The sequence below is a fragment of the Epinephelus lanceolatus genome, chromosome 11, assembly GCF_041903045.1.
Source record: "Epinephelus lanceolatus isolate andai-2023 chromosome 11, ASM4190304v1, whole genome shotgun sequence".
Classification (NCBI taxonomy): domain Eukaryota; kingdom Metazoa; phylum Chordata; class Actinopteri; order Perciformes; family Serranidae; genus Epinephelus; species Epinephelus lanceolatus.
Window position 1 is genome coordinate 11,110,779 of NC_135744.1, and position 21,879 is coordinate 11,132,657.

At 39.1% G+C, this 21,879-nt stretch overlaps 1 protein-coding gene across 1 annotated transcript; it reads left to right on the forward strand.

Annotated features, from left to right (window-relative positions):
- Nucleotides 1–63: 63 nt before the first annotated feature.
- On the forward strand, nt 64–20,593 carry zc3h12b (zinc finger CCCH-type containing 12B). Its single transcript, XM_033638818.2, has 6 exons — nt 64–128; nt 5,359–6,147; nt 6,292–6,431; nt 9,683–9,917; nt 10,237–10,343; nt 10,448–20,593. The coding sequence occupies exons 2-6, from the start codon at nt 5,522–5,524 to the stop codon at nt 11,875–11,877; spliced, it is 2,538 nt and encodes an 845-aa protein (XP_033494709.1). The 5' UTR covers nt 64–128; nt 5,359–5,521; the 3' UTR covers nt 11,878–20,593.
- The last annotated feature ends 1,286 nt before the right edge of the window (nt 20,594–21,879 follow it).

Genomic DNA, 21,879 nt, shown 5'->3' on the forward strand with positions numbered 1-21,879 from the left:
CCCCGGTGTCTTATCACCGCTTAGGTTACTTGTTTCCCTCGCGTTATCTGGCAACCCTGACCAAACTGCGACAGCGCCAATGGCAGCAAAACATAACTGTTACAGGCGAGGAGGATGACAGCAACAAGGTGAGATGAGCACTGTTTGAAGTCAACGATAGCAGTGATATACGTGCAGATTATGTAGAGAATAACGACGTGTTGCTGTGGTTTCACCTTTCTCTGACATATTAAATGAACGTCAACTTTATCTCAAGTTACAGTAGTATTCTGGCAAAAATGTTAGCACACGCTCAGCAGCTAATGCTAACTACCGTTAGCAACCAGACATTTAAGTTAGCCTGTGGAGCCACTGAGTTGGATATTACCGTGTGCTAGCTAACCACGTAGCTCTTCTATCGTTTACTAAATAGAAACCGGGTTTCCCGATAAGCTTGGTAGTTAGTGTTAGCTTGTTATAACAGCTGTATAATGGCTCTCTAGAAACTGAGGTAAACCGAAGAAGGCCGGTTAGTTTACGTAGCTAAAATGTTGGCTCTCCAGCTGGCCAAGTAACGGTAGACTAGCATGCTAGCGTGTGCTAACCGTAACTCGGGGCCTAAGGATGTCAAACCAGTTATCTCGTGTCAGATTCACTCACAAAGGTGTCGCCGTGTGCAGCAGTAATGTGATAACGGTATTTGAAAAAGTGTCTTGTTGGCTTAATGTCTCTTTTACTGTCACACTGTTTAACCTTCCTTCATTTCATCCCTCTCAACTCATGATGCTGTTGCTAATGATATCTGGCACTTCAGTTTTTTTTTGTATTGACGTATAAACTAGTTAGCTGATGAATGCAGTAAGTGCAACAAATGACGTTAATTCAACAGTTCAGGATGTTTCCTGTATGCTCACTGTCATTGGGATCGATGCAGTGTTAGGATGTGGTTGTACATGTATATAGTTGGCTGTTGGGCAAAACTAGCTGAATATTAGAAAATCGTTCAATCCTGACTTTTCTTTTTGCCTACTGTTCATGTTTCCCTGTTAAAGGGATTATTATCTCAGTTTTGCTTTGAACATGTTCAAACATAATTTGTTGCATATGCTTGTAAAAGTTGAAATTCCACCTAAAAATCACTAAATAAATGGAAGAAAGTTGAAGGTCTCATCAGTAATGCAAAGTTGGTTAGAAGTCAATGCAATGTTTATGACATACAATTAACTTTAAAGAACAGGAGAGATGGGGAGCTCTTAAGTCATTAACAAGGGTGAAATCATTGTGTTCCAGGTATTAATTTATTTATACCGATATAGAGAATAGATAGATTTGTATTTTATGTATATGTGGTGCAAAGGAGATTGGCCTGTTTGTGAATCTTAATACTTAAAGATGCAAAGATGAATCATCTAGTGCCTCAACACTTTAGTACTTTAGAACATAATGTTGCTAAATTTGTACTTAAAAAAAAAGAAAGAACAAAAACACTTGCTTGTTATACTTTTCTTCTTGGTAGACTTTTTACAGTGCATTTCCATAGCAAGTAAACATAATGAGTGACAGCTCATCACTAAGGTAACAGCTGAAAATCCTTTCACAGATGATGAACCAAGCACACATAGAAGTATAATTTAGGGGTTTATTCAGAAACATAAGCAGTTGAAAGTAAGACCATATCAATAAAAAAAACCAACAACTTTTTATCAATGCAAAATCTGCCTATCTTAGAGAAGGATTAGCTTGACACACTGAACAGTTCATCTACGGGGGTCATTTGGAGGATTTTGGTGTCTGTGTTCTTGTCTTTCCAAAAGCATACTCAAAAAAATGCAGTCAAAAACTCGTCAGTTAGCATTCAGTCTTCCCCTTGTAACAGTAGAGATGTCACTGGTCTAATACGTCGAAAGTGAGATGGGAGCATTGTGCCATCATGTGATCAATGTAAATAAGTTCATATTCGTTTTTCTGGGTTGATTGTCCTGGATGACAGTTTTCCTTGACTTCACCTTGGTTCTGTTGAAGCATATTTATGACTAAGAATGTACAATCTTATTTATGTTTGTGCTTTTACGCTCAGAAGATGTTTTTTCAAGGCCCAGATAATCTTCACATGCTGTTAGGACAGAACACACTGATTAGGTGTTGCAGTAGCCACTGTTCAAGGATGTTTCATTTTTGTAGATTTGAAGTGATAGGTCTGCTTAAAGGTAGTGGCTAAGCATGCTGAAAGTACATGTCAGAACTGTCTTAATGCAGAGTGACTGTGTTTTCACACTTTGTGTTGTCACAGTAACACTTACATGCCATTCTGTCGTTGTTCTGTCTCATCTTAAATAACTGCTGGGTAATTTTTATACAGTGGTGGCTGCACTTAATTTTAAATTTTTTGTAATTTCAAATAGCTAACTAGCCAAGTGGTACATGGAAGCAACAGTGACTATAGTGCAGTTTATCCCTGCTTTATACTGGATACTATGTAGGGTCAGAAATGTAAAAGATGGCTTCGGGGACCTGCTTCACTTGTTGCTATGAAACAGAACCACACGAGCCTGTGCATGTGCAGAGAGAGTCTGGAGGCCTTGCTGAGTCTAAGCCTGTGAATCTGGAGGTGGAAGGGAAAGGATTGGAAGAGCTCTGCTCCCTTAAACATGTATTGATGTGCTCATAAAATGTCTTAAATGGCAGTGGGCTGTGTGAGTTCCACAACAGTGCCTCATCATCCCTCTATTTTAAGCTAATTGTTTTAAATGTTCAGACCTTACTTTATTCTCCATTCTTCCATACAAATTGTGATCGGCAGGGAGACACTGTGCGCCACTGAAGCTGCAAGGCTACACAAAACACTGCCATTAGAAGGTATGCATTTAAAGCTATAGATTGACCCTCAAAATTTCTATCAACCTTCAGGGTCTTTCATGATGATCAGTGTTGTGAATTACCTGATAAGCGTGACATAGTGTTTGCTATGAACTGTAATTTTTTTTTTTATTGCAAAATATGCTGCCTCAAGAGTTTTAGTGTAGAGTTGTAGCGTAGCTGTAAGTGTTCTGCATTTACTGACTGCCTGAAGAGAGATGATGAGCTGTGTTTGTGTTAGTCGTGACTGGTAAAAAGGAGTTAGCTGATGACAAGGCTGTGTTGCTAAGCAACGCACATCATGGGCTGCGCCTCTTGAAGCTTGGAGCTGGCTGTACTCTACTCTCTGCAAGACTGGGGGAAAGTGTAGTCTAGTGTTTCTGTTCATTAATGCACGTGTTGTTAAGATTATTTGATTACTAGTATTCATATGTAAAAAATAAACACTTGGAGCTGTTGACAGGGTTGCATGTTTATACTACAGGCTCCCCTGAAGACCTACTCTGCTTTATCATGAAACAGCTTTGCTCCCTAAGGAATTCTGTTCAGTTCAGATTGTCTGTCAGAGGGCTGGAGACGCAGGGATACACTGTTCAGCCCACACTTTGTCTCAGGTTATGTTAACTCGTGCACTCACCCCATGTGTGTCTGGCTCGAATGTTGCTTGAGAGACCAGTAAGGCTTTTGTGCACATAGAGGCGAGGTGAGGGTTGTTCTGCAGCACATTGACACGTTTTGTGTAGGAAGACTGGGGTTTTCACATAAAGAGCAGTTAGCCGGAGAGACAGGCAAGTCGGGTGGAGACTTTGTTGTCTGTAGTATCTATATTTTTGCATATTGCAAGTAGGAGGAGATCAGTGATAATTTACTTTTCATATGTATGTGTTTATTGTGGTAAATTACCAAAGTAAATGTTTATGATATTCACACACTGATGCTATTACCACCTGTCACTGGTAAATTTTCACAATTTTGTTCAGGTTTGTTGGTAACTTTCTCAATGCATACCGAGGGCAAAGCTAGTTATAGCTTACAGCTTTAAGAAAATCATTGGTTGTAAATTTGTACGATTCAGTGAGTTTGTAGGTGTGACATTTAACATGTTACTCAGAACAGGAGTGACAGTCATGCAAAATGTGTAGCCTACAGACATCGCGGACCAATTAACCAATCAGGTTTACCACAAAATGCAAACTGAACAAAAGATTAAACCTGGCTTGTGTGAACCACAAATACCAAGTCACAGTCAGACAGAGAGAAACATGCATATGCACATATTCAGATCAGTGCTTTTCCCGCGCTATTGTGGGTTTTTTTTTTCTCTTTTGGTAACTTACTTAATTTGGGCAGGTGACTAATATTTTCCATTTGTCTGCCTAAGTTCGTCACTTGCCCAAGATAGCAGTGTTTCCCACAAGTAGAGGATGTATTGGACTACCACAAGTGGGGTAGAGGGTGGGGAGGTGAAGGAGCAAAAGACTCTTAGTTGTGTCTACATTGAGCTGTCTCAATTTTAAAACACTGTTTTCATGCAAAACAACTTTCATCCATTGCATTTAGCGTCAAATACATGACACAGTTGCAAATTTTTTTGTGCAACCTCAAAGCGCGCCCTGCCACAAGAGGGTTCTATGTGTCTGTTGGCAAGATGGATGTTTATTTCACAGAAATGTGTTTCTTTGCATATTCTTCTTTAATAATTGGGGTTGCTGTAATGTGTATTGTGCGATACTCGCATGAAGTTGCGGGACTGTTTTCATTTCGGCGAATGAAAAATAATCAATTATCAGCATTGCTTGCTTTAGTGTTGACAGCTACCGGGTGCTTGCTGTTATAAAAGTTGTTCAGGCATTACCAGGTTAGCGCAAAGTTTGTCTAGCAAAATCAAAAGTGATCCAGGTTAATGGTAACAGCTCTGTTTTGTATCAGCTTTATTGGCATTTAAAATATACAACCACAGAGAAATTAAGATTCATCTGGAGATTGTTCTCTTAACTTTACTGGCACTGTGGCACACAGCCTCCAACCACCAGTGGGCTATTCTAAGTCATTGTTGTGCAAAAGCTCTGTTTATCCCATACACAATGAAAGACTAGGTGGTGTTTTAAGGTTTCCACACTGTGGGGTCTGTTTAGAAAAACTTGTTTTGTGGGAAGAAAAACGCTTTTTTAGTCTGAATGGAGGGCTGAAACGGAGAGAAAAGGCCGTGTTCACAAATTTCACCGGCTCAATGTGGATGTACTTTGTGCATTAAAAGGTGCCTGTCTTCATAAGCTGTTGGACCGAAATGTTTATTTCTACTGGACTCTACTATCTTGTTACACTTTTAACTGCTTTTCAAAGTAGACTTTTGAAAGTAAGAAATATGGAAATACAAAAATAATCATTTTGGGTGGGCCAACACAATAAAGTGTATGTATGGGAACAGAAGCAAATGATTTCTTTCCAAATGATTTTAAGCTTCATTGTAAGTTGAACACATTACTAATTGAATCTTCTCATTATGTTTTTTCTCTGTTTCAGGATTTAATAGTTTGATTTTGCCTGTCCACAAAGGGGAGAACGTGTTACTTTGGCTCTTCACAAAGAGCCTGTAGCGCATAAGTCCAGCATTGAGTATGAGTCCCTGGTTGCGGTGGAGGTGAGGAAGCATGGGGTGGAAATCTGAGGTGTCAAGACTAACGTGATGACAGTATGGTCGATGGTGGAGAAGCTCAAAATGGAAAAACACCCATGCAGGGAGGAGAACATTGACTCAAGTGAGGCCCAGCATGCCAGTGACGATTCTGAGGATGGAAGCAGCTCAGAAAGTGAACCAGAAGATCAGCAGCACCAGAGGGTTCAGGTGAACAGGTGTAAGAAGAGGGAGCCCTTGGCTGTTGCAAAACCGCACCGACAGCTCTGTCGCTCTCCGTGCCTCGACCGGCCCAGTTTTTCCCAGAGTAGCACTGCGCAAGATTTTCGTGAGGATGACACCAGCGTGGCACCAGGGATCAAGCCTGCCAATGACAAAGAGTACCAGACTAAGATGGAATTTGCATTAAAGCTGGGCTATTCGGGAGAGCAGGTGGAGACGGTGCTCAACAAGCTGGGGGCTGCTGCACTTATTAATGACATCCTCGCTGAGTTAGTAAGGCTTGGAAACAAAGTAGAGCCTGAAACTCAACCTTGCAGCAGTACGGCCACGTCAGTACCACGCCCCCCCTGTGCTAAGGAGACTGTTAGTCCAGAGGTGTCAGTGGAAGAGGAGTCTGTGGATAGCTTTGATAACCTCAGGCCCATTGTCATTGATGGCTCAAATGTGGCAATGAGGTAAGACACTAACAAACATCATTCACTTTAAATCGGTCTTTGCTTCATACAGAATGCACCTATGCTCTGACACATTTGCCTCTAATGGATGTCCATTGCATGAGGTAAAAGTAGCCCTTATACTGGACTGTTTTTGTTTTCTAGCCATGGAAACAAAGAGGTTTTCTCTTGCCGTGGTATCCAACTTGCTGTTGAATGGTTCTTAGAGAAAGGACACAAAGACATCACTGTGTTCGTCCCAGCCTGGAGAAAGGAACAGTCAAGGCCTGACGCCCTCATCACAGGTAGTAAAGCTCTTTGTTATGCAGTTGCTATTTGAAGTTTTACTTAGTAGCTTGCAAGTTGTAGTTGAAATTTGTATCAGCACCTACTGTAGAACAGAGCATCAAGTCAAACTATATATCACGGTATGTATACGACTGACGCCTTGTGGTGTGGTGGTGGTCAGCAAGAAGGGGGTGCTGTCACACTCTTTACCATGCCTTAATTGATTAAATACCATAATATAAATTAATGCATACCATTTAAAGGCTCTCTGATTGATTGTCCACTGATCGTTATAGGCTGGTGGTTATTATAATTAGTTTGATGGATGGCCTCTATAAAGGCTGATCACAAAAGAAGACCAGATGACGCAAAACACACGAGACAATTTCACCACACACCACTTAAAAGGCCTTACCGGTCTGGCAGTTTAACGTGATGTCTGAAAAAAGTGTCTCTTAGCATTACAAGCTAATGGTAGGCCCAGTGCTGATGGTGTTGCCAAGCAGTGGTAAACATCCCAGTCCTTGAGGCTAACATTAGCTAGCATACTATTGTTGACAGATATTCAATCAATCAATCAATTTTATTTATAAAGCCCAGTATCACAAATCACAATTTGCCTCACAGGGCTTTACAGCATATGACATCCCTCTGTCCTTTGGACCCTCGCAGCGGATAAGGAAAAACTCCCCAAAAACCCCTTTAACGGGGGAAAAAAAACGGTAGAAACCTCAGGAAGAGCAACTGAGGAGGGATCCCTCTTCCAGGACGAACAGACGTGCAATAGATGTCGTACAGAACAGATAAACATAATAAATTAACAGTAATCCGTATGACACAATGAGACAGAAAGAGAGACAGAGAGAGAGATGCAGGACAGACGGTAATGACAGGAGTTTACAACAACATTAATGAAAGTAATAATATTATAGTTATAGTTCTGGTTACTGTGGTACAATATGTTGAAAGTATATATTAATGTCTGATAGTATACATATGTGACAATAATCATATGTGTATAATAACAGTAGAAGTATGACTAATGATAGTTGGCGAGATGCAGTAATAGGAGAGAAAGAGAGAGAGAGAGAGAGAGAGAAGGTGAGAAGGTGCCCGGTGTATTACAGGGGGTCCTCCGGCAGACTAGGCCTGAGTCAGCCTAACTAGGGGCTTGCCTTGTACCAGCCCCTAGTCAGCCTAACTAGGGGCTGGTACAAGGCAAGCCTGAGCCAGCCCTAACTATAAGCTTTATCAAAAAGATATTAAAAGAGACAGCTTTAAGTTTCACCTCCATTTCTTGCTGGAAAAATAAACAACCCATGATGACCTTGTCTTCCCGCCCATTTTCTCTTTCAGATGTGTTAAGCCTTCTGCTTTTGTTTGTATGCCTCCGCACTATCAATAGCTGTGGCCTGATGCATTGACATGTTTAAGTGTTGTCCGTCCCATTCTAGTGAATGTGATTTTTTTTTTTTTTAAGAACACCTTGAGGGAATTTCTTTAAATTTGCCACAAACGTCCACTTGGATGCAGTGATGAACTAATTAGATTTTTGTGGTCAAAGGTCAAAGTCACTGTGACCTTGAGGAGTCGGTGGCTTACGCCGGTTGCGCAACCTATTTTTCCTGTTTTAACGGAGCATTTCCCCAACACCAAAAGCTTATGCTTGTTTTTCTTTTGCATAAATAAATGAGATATTGTTTGTTTACAACAACTGCGATTGCAATTTATTTCCTACTTCCTGCACCGTAACGCTCCGTTTCTCCCATGTTGTCAACGCCTGAGTAGGAAAAATCCAATGCCTCCACGGTCCAATGGTCAACGGAACCGCTGCTGTGCTGTGCGCTAGTCCGTTACTATCCGTCATTTTCACCTCCATTGGAATGAATGACTTCTGGTCAGCGTCAATCCGTCAATGTGTTAGGTTGTGCACCTGGCTTTAGTGGATAGAGCAGGCTCCCCATGTACAAGGCTGTTGCCGCAGCGGCCAAGGTTTGACTCCAGCCTGTGGCCCTTTGCTGCATGTCATTTCCTCTCTCTCTCCTTTCACGCTTAGCTTTCCTATCGATTAAAGGCAAAAAATATCTTTAACAAAAAAAAAAAAAAAAAAAAAAAAAAAAAAGTCACTGTGACCTTTCATCTGGCTTGTTCTCGTGAACGCAATATCTCAAAAAGGCCTTGAGGGAATTTCTTCAAATTTGGTACTAATGTCCACTTGGACTCAAGTATGAACTGATTTTGGGGGTCAATGGTCAAGGTCACTGTGACCTCACAAAACATGTTTTTGGCCACAACTCTGTGATTCATACACTAATTATGACCAAATTTCACATAAATATCTAATAGAACAAAATGATGAAGCAATGACATTTTATATCCAAAAGGTCAAAGGTCAGCTTTACTGTGATATCATAATGTTCTGCAGAAACACTTTTCTGGCCATTATTCAACACCATAACTATCTTGGTCAGATACTGAATTGGTAACACTAATCTTGAAACTGCTGACTGTATAGGTCTTCTTTGCTGCTAGGTTGAAGATGTCTGTGAAGCATCCATGTTTAAGAATATGTAGCTTCTTTGCAGCAACATGCATATTTGAAGCATTGTCAGCTGTCATGGCTACATATGAGTCTGGACAGACATGGATGTGACCTGTAACTGCAACTTAAGTGGTTTGCGGAGGCATATAACTGCAAGGCGGCAATTCTTCTTTCTTACTGCATTTCATTATTAACAGTACAGCACGTTGTTGCACCACGCCAATCTCCATTTTGTTTACATCTGCTTCCCCATGAGATCACGTAAGGTGGTGCATTGCTCCCTCTGGCACATGAAGTTTTTCCTTATGTGCATCATGATACCGAATTTCAGCATCGGTTGGGATTTTAAAACTGTAGTCTGAGCCCGGCTTTGAGAGAGAGAGAGAGAGTGATATATGTTGCACGTCTTGCCTGCCAGTAAATAAACAGTTGTCAATTCATGATACTTTCCCATCTGTTAATTTAAATACTTAATATACAGTATTCTTAGGGATTGTTAAATAAATAATGCTGCCTGATAAATGCAAGGCTTCAAATAGAACCTGTGATCGGGATCTGCTGATACTGCTTCCAGTGATCGATGATCTGACCCAAAAATCCTGATCAGAGCACCCTTAATGCCATTGCCATCCAAAACACTTTGTGATGATAGATTTTGGTTGTTTATGATGGACTTGTGATGAGCTATTAATCAAAATTACACCTTACTTGAAACTTCTTTTTCAGATCAAGAAATACTACGCAAGCTGGAAAAAGAGAAGATCTTGGTTTTCACCCCATCTCGGAGAGTTCAAGGAAGGAGAGTGGTGTGCTACGATGATCGCTTCATAGTGAAGCTGTCTTATGATTCTGATGGAATTATTGTGTCGAATGACAACTACAGGGACTTGCAAAATGAAAAGCCAGAGTGGAAGAAGTTCATAGAAGAGCGTCTCCTGATGTACTCGTTTGTCAATGACAAGTAAGAAACCATGATTTATTCTTAAGTCAGGTGAAAATATGTAATAATGCAGTCTGGGACTCTTTGAACCCCATGAGATTAGTCATAGATTTTGAATATATGGTCTATATCTACCCCACAACAGTACAAACAATTTTAATATCAAAGTTGGTACGCGTTCATGGTCATTTATTATTAAGTGATCATATTTCTGACCTTTGCTTATTAGAAGATCAGAGAGACCAGTTATTAATTCTGTTTTCTGGCAGCAACTCTTTATCCTCGAAATAATAAAACTGACATTTACTAATAAATATTTTTGAATGACTGTTTTTAACAGGTTTATGCCGCCTGATGATCCACTGGGAAGACATGGCCCAAGCTTAGAAAACTTTCTTCGCAAGCGTCCTGTTGTTCCAGAGCACAAAAAACAACCTTGCCCCTATGGTGAGTTGCCTAAATGTCTTATCGATCAATGTCTGAATGATGTTGCATTTTTGTCTGCATAATTTAAACTTTTCTTGACTCGCTCTACTCTTTCTTCAAATAAGGGAAAAAGTGTACATATGGACATAAGTGCAAGTACTATCATCCAGAACGTGTGAACCAGCCACAGCGGTCAGTGGCTGATGAACTACGGGCTTTTGCCAAATTGTCTGCAGTGAAGACGATGAGTGAGGGGGCTTTAGCTAAATGTGGAACTGGTCCAGCAACTGTAAAGGGGGACAGCAACTCTGAGGTCAAACGTGTGGCACCCAAACGTCAGTCTGACCCCAGTATTCGCTCAGTGGCCTGTGAACCTCCAGAGGCACTGTCAGTTGTTAGGAAGTCTGAGACAAATTCAGTGCCTTCCCTTGTGTCTGCTCTCAGTGTGCCCACCATGCAGCCTGCCAAGAGCCACGCAGCTGGGGCCTTGAACACACGATCAGCCAGCAGCCCAGTGCCAGGTTCTTTGCAGTTCTCACACAGTTCCTTGGAGCACATGTCTAGTGTACAGTACCCCCCTATTTTAGTTACCAATAGTCATGGCGCCTCTATTACGTACAGTGAACAGTTCCCAAAGTATGACTCAGTTAGCGACCATGGATATTATTCACTGCACAGTGATTTTTCAACTATGAGCATGAGCAGCATGCATAATGTCGACAGTTTCTGTAGCATGGAGCACGAGCATGGTGTATATCAGAGAAATCCCAGCCACTGCCCTGAATCCTGCCTCAGCCATTCAAATAGTGACTCCTTCTCCTCTTATGGGGATCTGTACCCAAGCTCTGTGGACAGTAGCTTAGAGGAGAGCATGAAGGGGCAGCAGCAGCAGTCTCCGGCACAGGGAAGGATGCAAGCTTTCTCCCATGGGTTTCGTCATGAAGCACTGACCAGGGTACAGAGTTATGGACCTGAGGAACCCAAGCAGGGCCCCCGTAAGCAGTCTGGATCTCACCTAGCACCACATATCCAGCATGTTGCAGTGGGAGCCAGGTCCAGCTGTCCTGGAGACTATCCCCTCACTCAGAATGTCCTCCCACCTTTGTCCTCACAGCCCACACGGTCTCTTGGCATGACTCGTATGGATAGCATATCAGATTCAAGGCTATATGATAGCAACCCAATGAGACAGAGGCGACCTCCACTGTGCCGCGAGCAGCATGCAAGCTGGGACCCTCTGCCTTGTGGTAACGAGTCCTTTGGATATCATTCATATCCTTTGAGTAACAGCCTGATGCCGTGTTGTGAGCGGGTGATGGTCCGCAGCATGCCAGATAAAATGGAACAAATCTGGAACTCACCATGGGAGATGCCATCTGCAGCTGAACACCAAGAGCGGTATGTCATCCCAGACCACCAGTATCAAACATATCGGAATCTTTGTAACATCTTTCCTGCTTACGTAGTCCACTCCGTAATGGAGAAGAACCCTCATTTGACAGATCCACAACAACTTGCCGCCGTCATTGTTACAAAACTGAGGTCATGCCATTAAGCAGTTAATCTTATTAAACATTCAAAGGTGATGTGATTAAGGGAGACACAGATTTTGATTGCAAAGATAGGCACTTATTAAATGTTGCTGCATGTGCAACATCTGCCCTCAGGAGTTTTTTTTAAATGTCTCGGGTGGGAAATAAGATTTTACATCACTAAGATGACGTAGAAGTAATCAGCATAGAGGAAGTTTGTCTAATAAGTTTATCTTGAATTGTAAGATGTTTCACATTTGAAAGCTATGTTTTTCTGTGAAGGGTGGTGCAGCTGACTTAAGGTAACCCCTTATGACACAGCTGGTTCATAACACATTCATAGCACCTGGGCAGGAGCGGAATAGCAGCTTTGCCCCACATCCATGATTAAATGGACCTTTGTTCAACAATATTAATTGCAGAAAATATATATAGAAAAGTCTGCTCACATTTGGCAGGACTGTTTAATGTCTCTCAGATCAATTCTGAAAGTGTTTAAAGTGATCTTTGTAAATTATGTAAGGAGGCTAAATAAGAGATAAATAAATAAATAACTAATTATGAAATAAATAATTAGGAATAAATTGTGTAAAATATATACATGAAACAATAATTTGTGAAATTATTTAAGAAATAATAAAAATTCATTCTTATTTTCAGAGTTTATGTTTTAAGAGAAACTTTTTTTTTCTAAATTCTGTTTTTTCCAAAAATTGTTTTTCTTATTCACAAATTGTGCGTTCATATATACATATATATATTTATTTTACACACTTAATTCTAGGGCTGTAAACTTCTGGTTGTATGGTGGATTGGTTGGTCGATATGCTCTTGATTGACCATATTCTCATTGGTTAGACAACCGTCGGTATTACTTTAATGACTGTGTCCACCAAAGAGTTTCTTTTACCAGCTGAAAATGACAGTTGTCGTAGTACAGCGCTGTTTTTCCTCTGTACTACCAAAGTGTTGGTCTTTTTCGGTATTTGTCCCACCCCTTCTCCACTGTGATTGGACAGCTAGTGACAGTGAGGTGCTCGGCGTTTTACCCAGAGTTAAACGTTTTTCATCTCTCATTTTCAATTAAGATAATGAGTCTCTCACACTTGCAGCATTACAGAGATAATTAATGTTAGTACTGTCATGTTGTAGATGACATCGTCAACTCCTAAGTGAACTTCCATAGTATCCAGTATGTCAGATTTTTCTCATCAGTCCTGTTAAATGCTTAGTGGTGAGATAGACTCGCGCATGAAGCGTAGGTGGAAAAACCTTGCAACGTGCAGGGTTTTTTTTTTTTTTTTTTTTTCTTTGGATTACATTGGAGATCACACTTATTTTTCACTTGAGGCATTCCACTTGCCTGAACAGAGTTCACTTGCCATGGGCAAGTGTTAAGGTTGAGCTCTGTGAACAGGAAAAAAAACACTTTGGTATACACACAGCGCCACCAGGTAGATTTCATTCAGTGCACTGTGGCCTATTTAGTACATCTAGAGATAACATGCAGATTTTTTCCCCCCATTGGTCAATTGATTGGTTGAAGAGTAGGTCGAATTTCAATCGACCAAGATTTTCTTTGGTTGAATACAGCCCTACTTTATTCGCATGCTTAATTCACACTGTCTGTTTTTATTTAATTAATATTGATTACTTTGGGGTTACATAATTTGGATGGTCAGCTGATTACCCATCATAATTTGAATCCAGCTTTAACCATAATCTAATCCGAACTAATGTAGCTAGCTAGTGTAAGACTGAACCTTGTCCTCTTTTGAGTCCATGTGAACTAAGTGGAACAATAAACAGGTTAGCTACATGGCAACGCAGTCCGGACAGGAAGTAATAACTCTGCCTCCCACATTTGCCTTATTAAATCTGACATAAGAGTACACTGACATTTGTACACCATGTAGCTTTTATGAAGATCTTGTTCAGGTCCTGTGAATGTGTTATGAAAGGCATCTAAAGTGTTTCTGGTGCAGTGGAACTATAAATAACCTTGCTTAGGTCTGCCTCTGCTGTAAATAATTCTTGTGACTTTTTTTGTGCATTTAATTTGAAGATCACTAAGAGGGAGGTAGTTACATACCTCACAGCATGAACTATGACATTTAATGGCCTTATATCTGAATGACCTCACGCTTTAGTCATTGTCTGATTGGTTTCAATGAGCGTCTTAGTCATTGAAGCCTCCTATTTTCAAATGTAAAGCACTATCTCAGTATCTAAAGAGATATATTTTCTCAGCCTCACTTAACAAAGCTACTATTTTGGTAGAATTTGACAGTGCACAAAGCAAGCCAAAAAGGAGATTTGACTTGTATACGTGTGCACATATCTATGTACATATAATCACACAAAAGCCATTATTTCAAAGTCATTTATAAGCTGCTAAATAATGCCAAAAAAAGACAGAATTTATATAGTGTCAGTATTCTACATAACTTTACATTTTGGTTCACAGAATCGATTGGATTACAGTATAAACTAACATCTGTGTTTGGATAATTTCCTATAGTGTACTGTATAGTTACCTTTCTGATTTTATTGGATGCTACATCCAAGATTTTCCTATTTATATATTTGTCAAATTTGTTGTGCTGATTCTTTTCAATGTGAAAATATTCAAAGTATCTTTGTTTCAAACAGTAGCTCTAATGGACTTCTTCAAGTTGTCAGTGGAGCAGTGTGTTTTCAGGAGCAGGTTTCATTTCATTTCAAAGACTACTTTTACATGCACTTAAGCAGTCTGATGATTTCCTGCTTTTCTGAGTGACTTAATTAGGGCTGCAACTATCGATTATTTCCATCGTCGATTAATCTGTCCATTTTATTGATAATCGATTTGTTGTTTGGTCTATAAAATGTCAGAAAATTGTAAAAAAAAAAACAAAAAACAAAAAAAAAAGATGTTGATCAGTGTTTCCCAAAGCCCAAGGCAACGTGTTCAGATGTCTTTCGTCCACAACCCAGAGATATTCAGTCTACTGTCATAGAGGAGCAAAGAAACCAGAACACATTCATATTTAAGATACTGGGATCAGAGATTTTTGACTTTTGTTTCCTTAAAAAATGACTGATTATTTCTTTTTCAAATTAGTTAGTAATGAGTTTAATTGTTGAAAACCAGGCCATTAATTGATTACCTATTGAAACTCTAAACCTGATTCCTGTTGCCTACATGTGAGATGAAAACCCTTTATCAGGTTAAAAGATGAAGAGAAACTTGGTTAACCCAGCTAGATTTCTGATGGAATTTGGCCATTTCTATGTTTTCTTAGTTTTTTTTTTTTTTTTTTTTGGGGGGGGGGGGGGACATGTGCTAATGTACATGACAGAGACCCAGGTCAGGAAATGTGTCATCACTGTGGCATTAATCCAGCAGTATTAAAGGCAGTATTGTTACGTATGCCCGTGCATCAAGAGTAATTACATCCAAAGTCCAGTCTTTGCTGAACAAACCTAATGATTATCCTATTCTAAATGTAAATGATTTAGTTTGTTGAATGAAGTTAAGTTGGTTCCACGGATGAACAGTAAAGGATTTATTAAATTAAAACACATTCACACTGTTAAACATGCTATCCTTCACCCGTTAACATCAGTTCAAATACTCTAATCAAAAAAATATATCAATGTGGCAGTGTCCTATCATTTAAAAAGTTTATATAACATATTAGGTACGCTCAAAATATGGAGGAGGGATGGTTAACTGCATGTAAATTGTGGTTTTATATAAATCGGATTATTGCAGCGCATCTAAACGAGTTGCCCAGTTTGATGCCTTAACCTGACTTCTGGCAGTGGCCTGGTTTCTTATGTGCATGTAAACGTAGTGAAACTTCATGAATTCATTTCACCAGACTGTGATGTGACTTAGGTAGGAACAAGTCGTAGAAATTTACTATTAGAGATGGAAACAGTGTTTACCATCACAGTTTAAATGTTTGCACAAGCATTTCTGCAACAGACTGAATATTTAACTGATGTTATATTTGTCTGATAATATGAGAAGAATCTGGCTGATACAGTCAGGCCTGGGAATGAGTTAAATATTGGACTCTTTTTGTTATATCTTTTAGAGTATGAAGTTTCAGTAATTGTATAAAAAAAATGAAGTGAATGATATAAGCATGTCAAAGATGAAACTTAGTGTATGGCTTTTTACAGGAGGCTGAATTGCTTGAATATAGATGTACAGTACGCATACATGAAGCCAGTCTCCAAGGATCATGGAAGGTTTTGGCTGTGCCTTGCAGCACATTGCTCTCAGGATGCTTTCAATTTTCTAATATTCAGTCTCTCCCTGCCAAAAACCAGTGGTTACTGGCAAGAGTCTACTCTGATCTAGTAGTGATATATTTTGTGAAAATCCTACATGTAACATGTAGTACCTTAAAGTTAGTTATGTACAGTAGAAACGTGAAGATGGCATTGCAAAACTTTTTACTTTTTGGGTATATCCTTATTATGCACCTTGAGATCTAGAATATTGGGCTAATAGGATGGCTTTACATGATGCAGCTTCAGTCAGTGAAGTCATGCTGGTGTCTATAAAGATGCATCCAAAAACAAAAATGGATGTTTGAGTTGCCCATAATTTCATTAAGTGCAGATTTTCTGGCAGTTGTTGAGCCAGTGATCTTTATTAGACCTTTAAATTCTACCCATGAGCCTAAGGGTGCTAATGTTGGATGCTAATCTTGACATCTGCTTTGGCCCCCAGGTCATTAGGTCAAACCTATTACTTATTCACAAGAAATATGAACTAATGCTAAGCACATTCATGCTCCCAAGAGGATTAACCCCCCTGATTCTAATGATCCGTTGCCTTTTCTCTACTCCCTCCCTCCCGCCCTCAGGACAACGTGCCACATGAAACATTCAGCTTACAACTGCAGAGAGGTTGTAACATGTAAAGCCAACCCTAATAGCAAGATCATGCTTTGAGTGCATTTAAAGGGAAATGCCACTTAATTTCAGGATTGGTCCCTCTAGGCCAACTATTGGATTGCATGACTAAACAAATTTAGTGTAGTATCACATGCCTGTGAAAGAGAGGAGCTCCCCCCTGATGTTTGATTTCAGATTTGTATTATGATTCAATTGTAAGTAAAATAACAAATGCATTAGGGAGGTGTATGTTTTGTTGGTGTTTTATTATCTTCATAAAAACAATAAAAGGAAAGTGAGGCTGAGCTCAGACACAAAGTCTAGAAAATCAGGCTCCTATCTGTTGTCAACGGAGCAGCATCAGACTATGTTTTGATGACATCACAGACCTTTATTTTATTTGTCATTTGATTTAGGAAAATGTTCGTGATTACAGAGAAAAATTGTCCAATACTTTTTAAACTGAGTGGTATTACTCTTTAACAGGGCTAATTGTGTGAGCCTGACTTTGTCTCATTGGTGGTGCTTCAGAAATCTATATTTCTTTATAATGTTTAGGTACAACCGTGGTATATGAACAGACATAAAGAAAAAAAAACATTTGAATGTGTTTTGCCCATATGGATTTTGGGCTTTGCTGACTTTGTTTTTTCATGAAAAAAGACGAGGCCACTTAAGGCCGGCTGTCTGTTCATGAGAAGGTGAAACAAACTGCCTAAATGTTTCTTCATGTGAAACAATCAGATTGCAAGGCTGCTGTCAAGGTTGTTTCTGGCATTTGGCTAAAAGTTTGCGTGCCATCCTTTTCCCTTGAGATAGTTGAATTGTCATAGATTAAAAAGAAAAACATGCTCTTAGTGCAAACAGACTGAAGTACTAGCTGTCACTGCTAAAAGAAATAACTCCAAATTAGGCAAAATTAACATTAGTAGTGTTTTGACTTTATTAATATGGTACTGGAATATGTTTCTTGGTGATAGTGAGATCTTTCTTTAACCTGAACACTGAAATAATCTATTGCCCTGATGAACTGAATTGTGGTGTAAAAGGTAAATTGTGCATTGAGTGATGTTCACACACACATGTATGGTAGCTCTAACAATTTATGACAAAGTAAACTTTGTATAGCTACAGTATACATAGGATTTATAGTCCATGAAATGAATGCCAAATCGATTTAAACTTGGATAGATCCCGTTATATTGTCCTTAAAACCTGATTAGTTTATGCTTTCATAAAGACGTGTGCACATGATTTAATTTGACCTGCTGATTTTGCTCACAAGCTTTATGTTCCTATTTCTGGCCCAGTGCCACAGTGCTTGCACTTCTGTCATTAGATAAAATGCACTTGTGGACAGTGTGGGTTTGACAAGTATTAGTATTGACAAGTAAAGCCCAGTGATTGTTAAATGTGTGTCCCTAATGCTGAAATAGTATTGATGGTAGCTGTTCATCCTGCAAGCAGGGTTCCCACAGTCATGGACATGGTGGAAAAGTCATGGAATGCCAAAATTTTGTTTTCCAGGCATGGAAGAGTCAAGATATTGTCACAGTTATCTTATCCATGGATAACCTTCCATGTAATGTAAAAACGGCAAATTTATTTTCTGTAGCTGTTGACATAATAAACAAAGCTCTAATATGCGTTTACCATCACGTACATTTATTTTCTCCAGTGTTCCATCTCTCCCTCCAGGCATGCCAGCTAGCTGGAATTATGTTTGAATAGAGTTTGAGTCTGATATGTTTGAATAACACCAGGCACATGTTGGGTCATGAATGCCAGAGTATCCATACCTATGCTCCATTACTACGTTTAAACTCTACTGCATTTTTGAGATGGAGCAATTGACAGACAACCTAAAGCATTCAGTTGTCACTCAGCAAACCAATGCACACTTTAGTTTCCCTTTAACTGCTCTGAAAGTAGAGCGTGGGAGTTTGAAAGTTATTTTTTTCAAGTGGTCATGCAAATTTTATCATGGGTCCATGAAAACTCATAGAAAAAGTTGTCCATGAAAATGTGTGGGAACCTTGTACAGGTTAGACTGCTTTCACAAATTCTGTCATGACATTTTGCCCACAAGAACAAAGAGGGAAGAGAAATGCAGGGACGTGCATTTTGTTGCTGTCTTTTATTGATTTTAAAAATTATATTTATTAGAGACATCTCAGTTTTGGCCTTGTTCCTAACACTACTTCCTGGAACATTGTGTTTTGGCTGGACAATAGACCACTCCCTGGCTAAAAATAAACTCACTATCACCACAGAAGACTTTCAAAGTACCAATCCAGTGTTTTACTGTCCCCACCCTCCCTTTGAAAGTGCCGCAAACAACTAAGCCACAAATGTCTAGAATTGACTTTTGCTTGTTGATACAAATTGTATCTATACCTTGAATGTAACAAAATATGAAATGTATAATATGAAAATAGTTTTATTTAAATAAAGGGGGGAAAAAAAATCAATGCCATAATGTTTGTGACACTGTGTGTCACTGGGAGTAGCCCATTGGTATGTACTAATTCTTACTGGGTACAGTAGTTAATTTACAGGGACATTTATGTGCTACATAACAGTGCACAGTTACCCTGTGTACAGCAGTAAGCATCATGTCCTCTCTGTACATAGTCACACATGTGTGTGTATATATAGAAAGCGAATCTGTAAATGTAACAGTAACAGTTACTTAAGTTGTTCAAATACTAAGATAATTTCTGTGTTGTAACCTGTGCACCCTTGGTAAGTGCATCTATTTCCTCTGAATTGACATGTCCGCTTTGCGCTATTTTAATGGGAATTTCAATATTTTTGAATATATTTTGCCTAATAAAACATGCCAAAGTTATTCTTGGGTGGCTTGTCAAACATAATTTATTGTGATTGAACACATGGGTTGTCATGCAATGAATTCTATATTTCAGGGGATAAAGGATTTTGTTTCCACAAAATGTAAACTAAGAGTAAGAGCAAACGCAAACCTGTGTGTAGATGAGATGCAGAGAGCAGATCTGTCAGTCTGTCAGTTTTTACACAGATTTGTGTTCGATACAGATCCTTTTTAAAATGGGAATTTATTGGGAGTGTTGGCAGTTGATTTAATGACTAACCCTGTATGTTGACAAAGAGAGTGTTGAATTGTGATTTATTTTACTATTGAATTATTCACCAATTGTAATTTTGGTATCTGAGGCCAGTTTGCATACTGTTGTTTGAAATGAACAGCCCTATGGAAATTAGACTAGTGCTATTTTCACAGTGATGTTGTCAATGTAATATTAAGTTCAGAATCAGTTGTTAATGGCTAAGATCAAGACCAAAGTGATTTTTGATGTGCACACATGACGCACCTGTTATGATGATTGGTTCAAACACACACACAAACAGTTGTGGTCAAATGATGGTGAACCCCTTGACGTCTTGAAGTTCCTGCTACGATATAATTTAAACATGTCATCGTTGGTTGGCTTACAAACGTAAAGAGGTACATATATTTGAACACAACTGTGCATATACAGTGTAATACTCAGGTGAAATCACACAAACATTTTAATCACACGGTTGTTTTCTAACACTGAGAATTGCAGTGGTCACATTTCTGAAATAGGTCTCCTGTCTAAGTAGACCGATGTGTCTGCAATGTACAAAAAGGGAAATATAAAGCAAGTGTTTTGTGTTGTGATGATCTGCAGTATTGTAATCCACTCTGACTGGATAGCATTGCTTTTATAGACCAAAATATACAAAAATAGACTATTTGGGTCCGTGGGCTCAAACAAAATGTAAGTCTTAATGACAAAATGTGTTTCTCTCCATAAATAAAGCAAAACTCTGTCCAAACTGTGTTTTATTGTTTTTAATGAGACAGGAAAGACGCAAGATTACAAAAGCTGTGTTGAAAGTGTTCTGTTGCAACTGTGGTTATTAACATGAATGAAATGATGCATTAAAATTTGGAAATTGTGGTGTCTCAAGTGAAGAAAGTAAAGAAAATGCTTTCCTTTTGTAGAACATGTCTGTATACTAACTTATCTCGGCCTCCAGCACTGTATGCTGCTTAAATTTTCACTCTTAAGTTGTGACATGCTGTGGACAGCATATGGTTAGGTTTAGGCATAAAAAACACTTGGTTATGTTAAGGAAAAGATCATATTTTGGCTTAAGATACACAGTCGTTGCCACAACCACTGCTGGAAATGTGCTGATGACGCCTTAAAACAAAACCTGGTTGTTGTTGCCACTGTCACCGCTGGTAATGTACCGACATTGGCCAAAAAAAATACCTGGTTGTGGTCGCCCCAAAATCTCTGAGAATATCACAGTGTGACGCTAAAAAACACATGGCTCATCTCGAACAGCAGGCTGCTGCTCAGCAGGCGTCTCGCAAATAAGTCTTACACCATTCACTATCTCCTCCTCCTGATGAGAAACTCTGCTCATACACATGTAATCTGAACTACATCTTTAGAAACATTGATATGGTACATAGAAAACATACAAACACAACTTATCTGTTATTTGCAATAATGTATGCTGGCTTTTTTCCCCTGGTGACTGGGCTGATTAGAAACAATGAGACCAAATAATGTCATTTCTAATTTTTTATTTTATGGTGTATGCCAGAGGTTTGGAAGAGGTCTGGCAAAGCCCTACTACATTAAAAGGATCTCAACAAACAAGTAAAAGTAAAGAAGGAAAGTAAAAAAGTAAACAAGTAATCTAAACCAAATGGCAAACTTAGTAGCGCTATTTACATGGTGTCAAATATCAATGAAAGATGCAAATGTTTGCCAAAATGTTCACAAGGTAAGACAAGTTTATTTATATGGTACATTTAGGCAACAGGGGAATTCAAAGTGCTTTACATAAAACAACTGCATTGAGACAAAGGATATTTAAATACAATATAAAAAGAGCAAGAGAATAGAAAATATGAACAAGCTGAAATATACTAGTAATAAAACAAAAATAAAAGTTACAGTGCAGTGTAAGACATGAATAAATATTTGATTTAATACAAGGCAGCGACAAACAGAAAGGTCTGAGAGAACTTGGAGTCACAGCAGACCTACAGTTTTCTGGGAATTTGTTCCAGATATGTGGAGCTTAAAAACAATGCTGCTTCC

Bases quoted from the DNA above. Each gene is read 5' to 3' on its own strand.
- zc3h12b (XM_033638818.2), top strand. From the start codon at position 5,522: ATGACAGTATGGTCGATGGTGGAGAAGCTCAAAATGGAAAAACACCCA. The intron at 6,148-6,291 runs GTAAGACACTAA...TTTGTTTTCTAG, and splicing joins GGCTCAAATGTGGCAATGAG to CCATGGAAACAAAGAGGTTT. The intron at 9,918-10,236 runs GTAAGAAACCAT...TGTTTTTAACAG, and splicing joins TACTCGTTTGTCAATGACAA to GTTTATGCCGCCTGATGATC.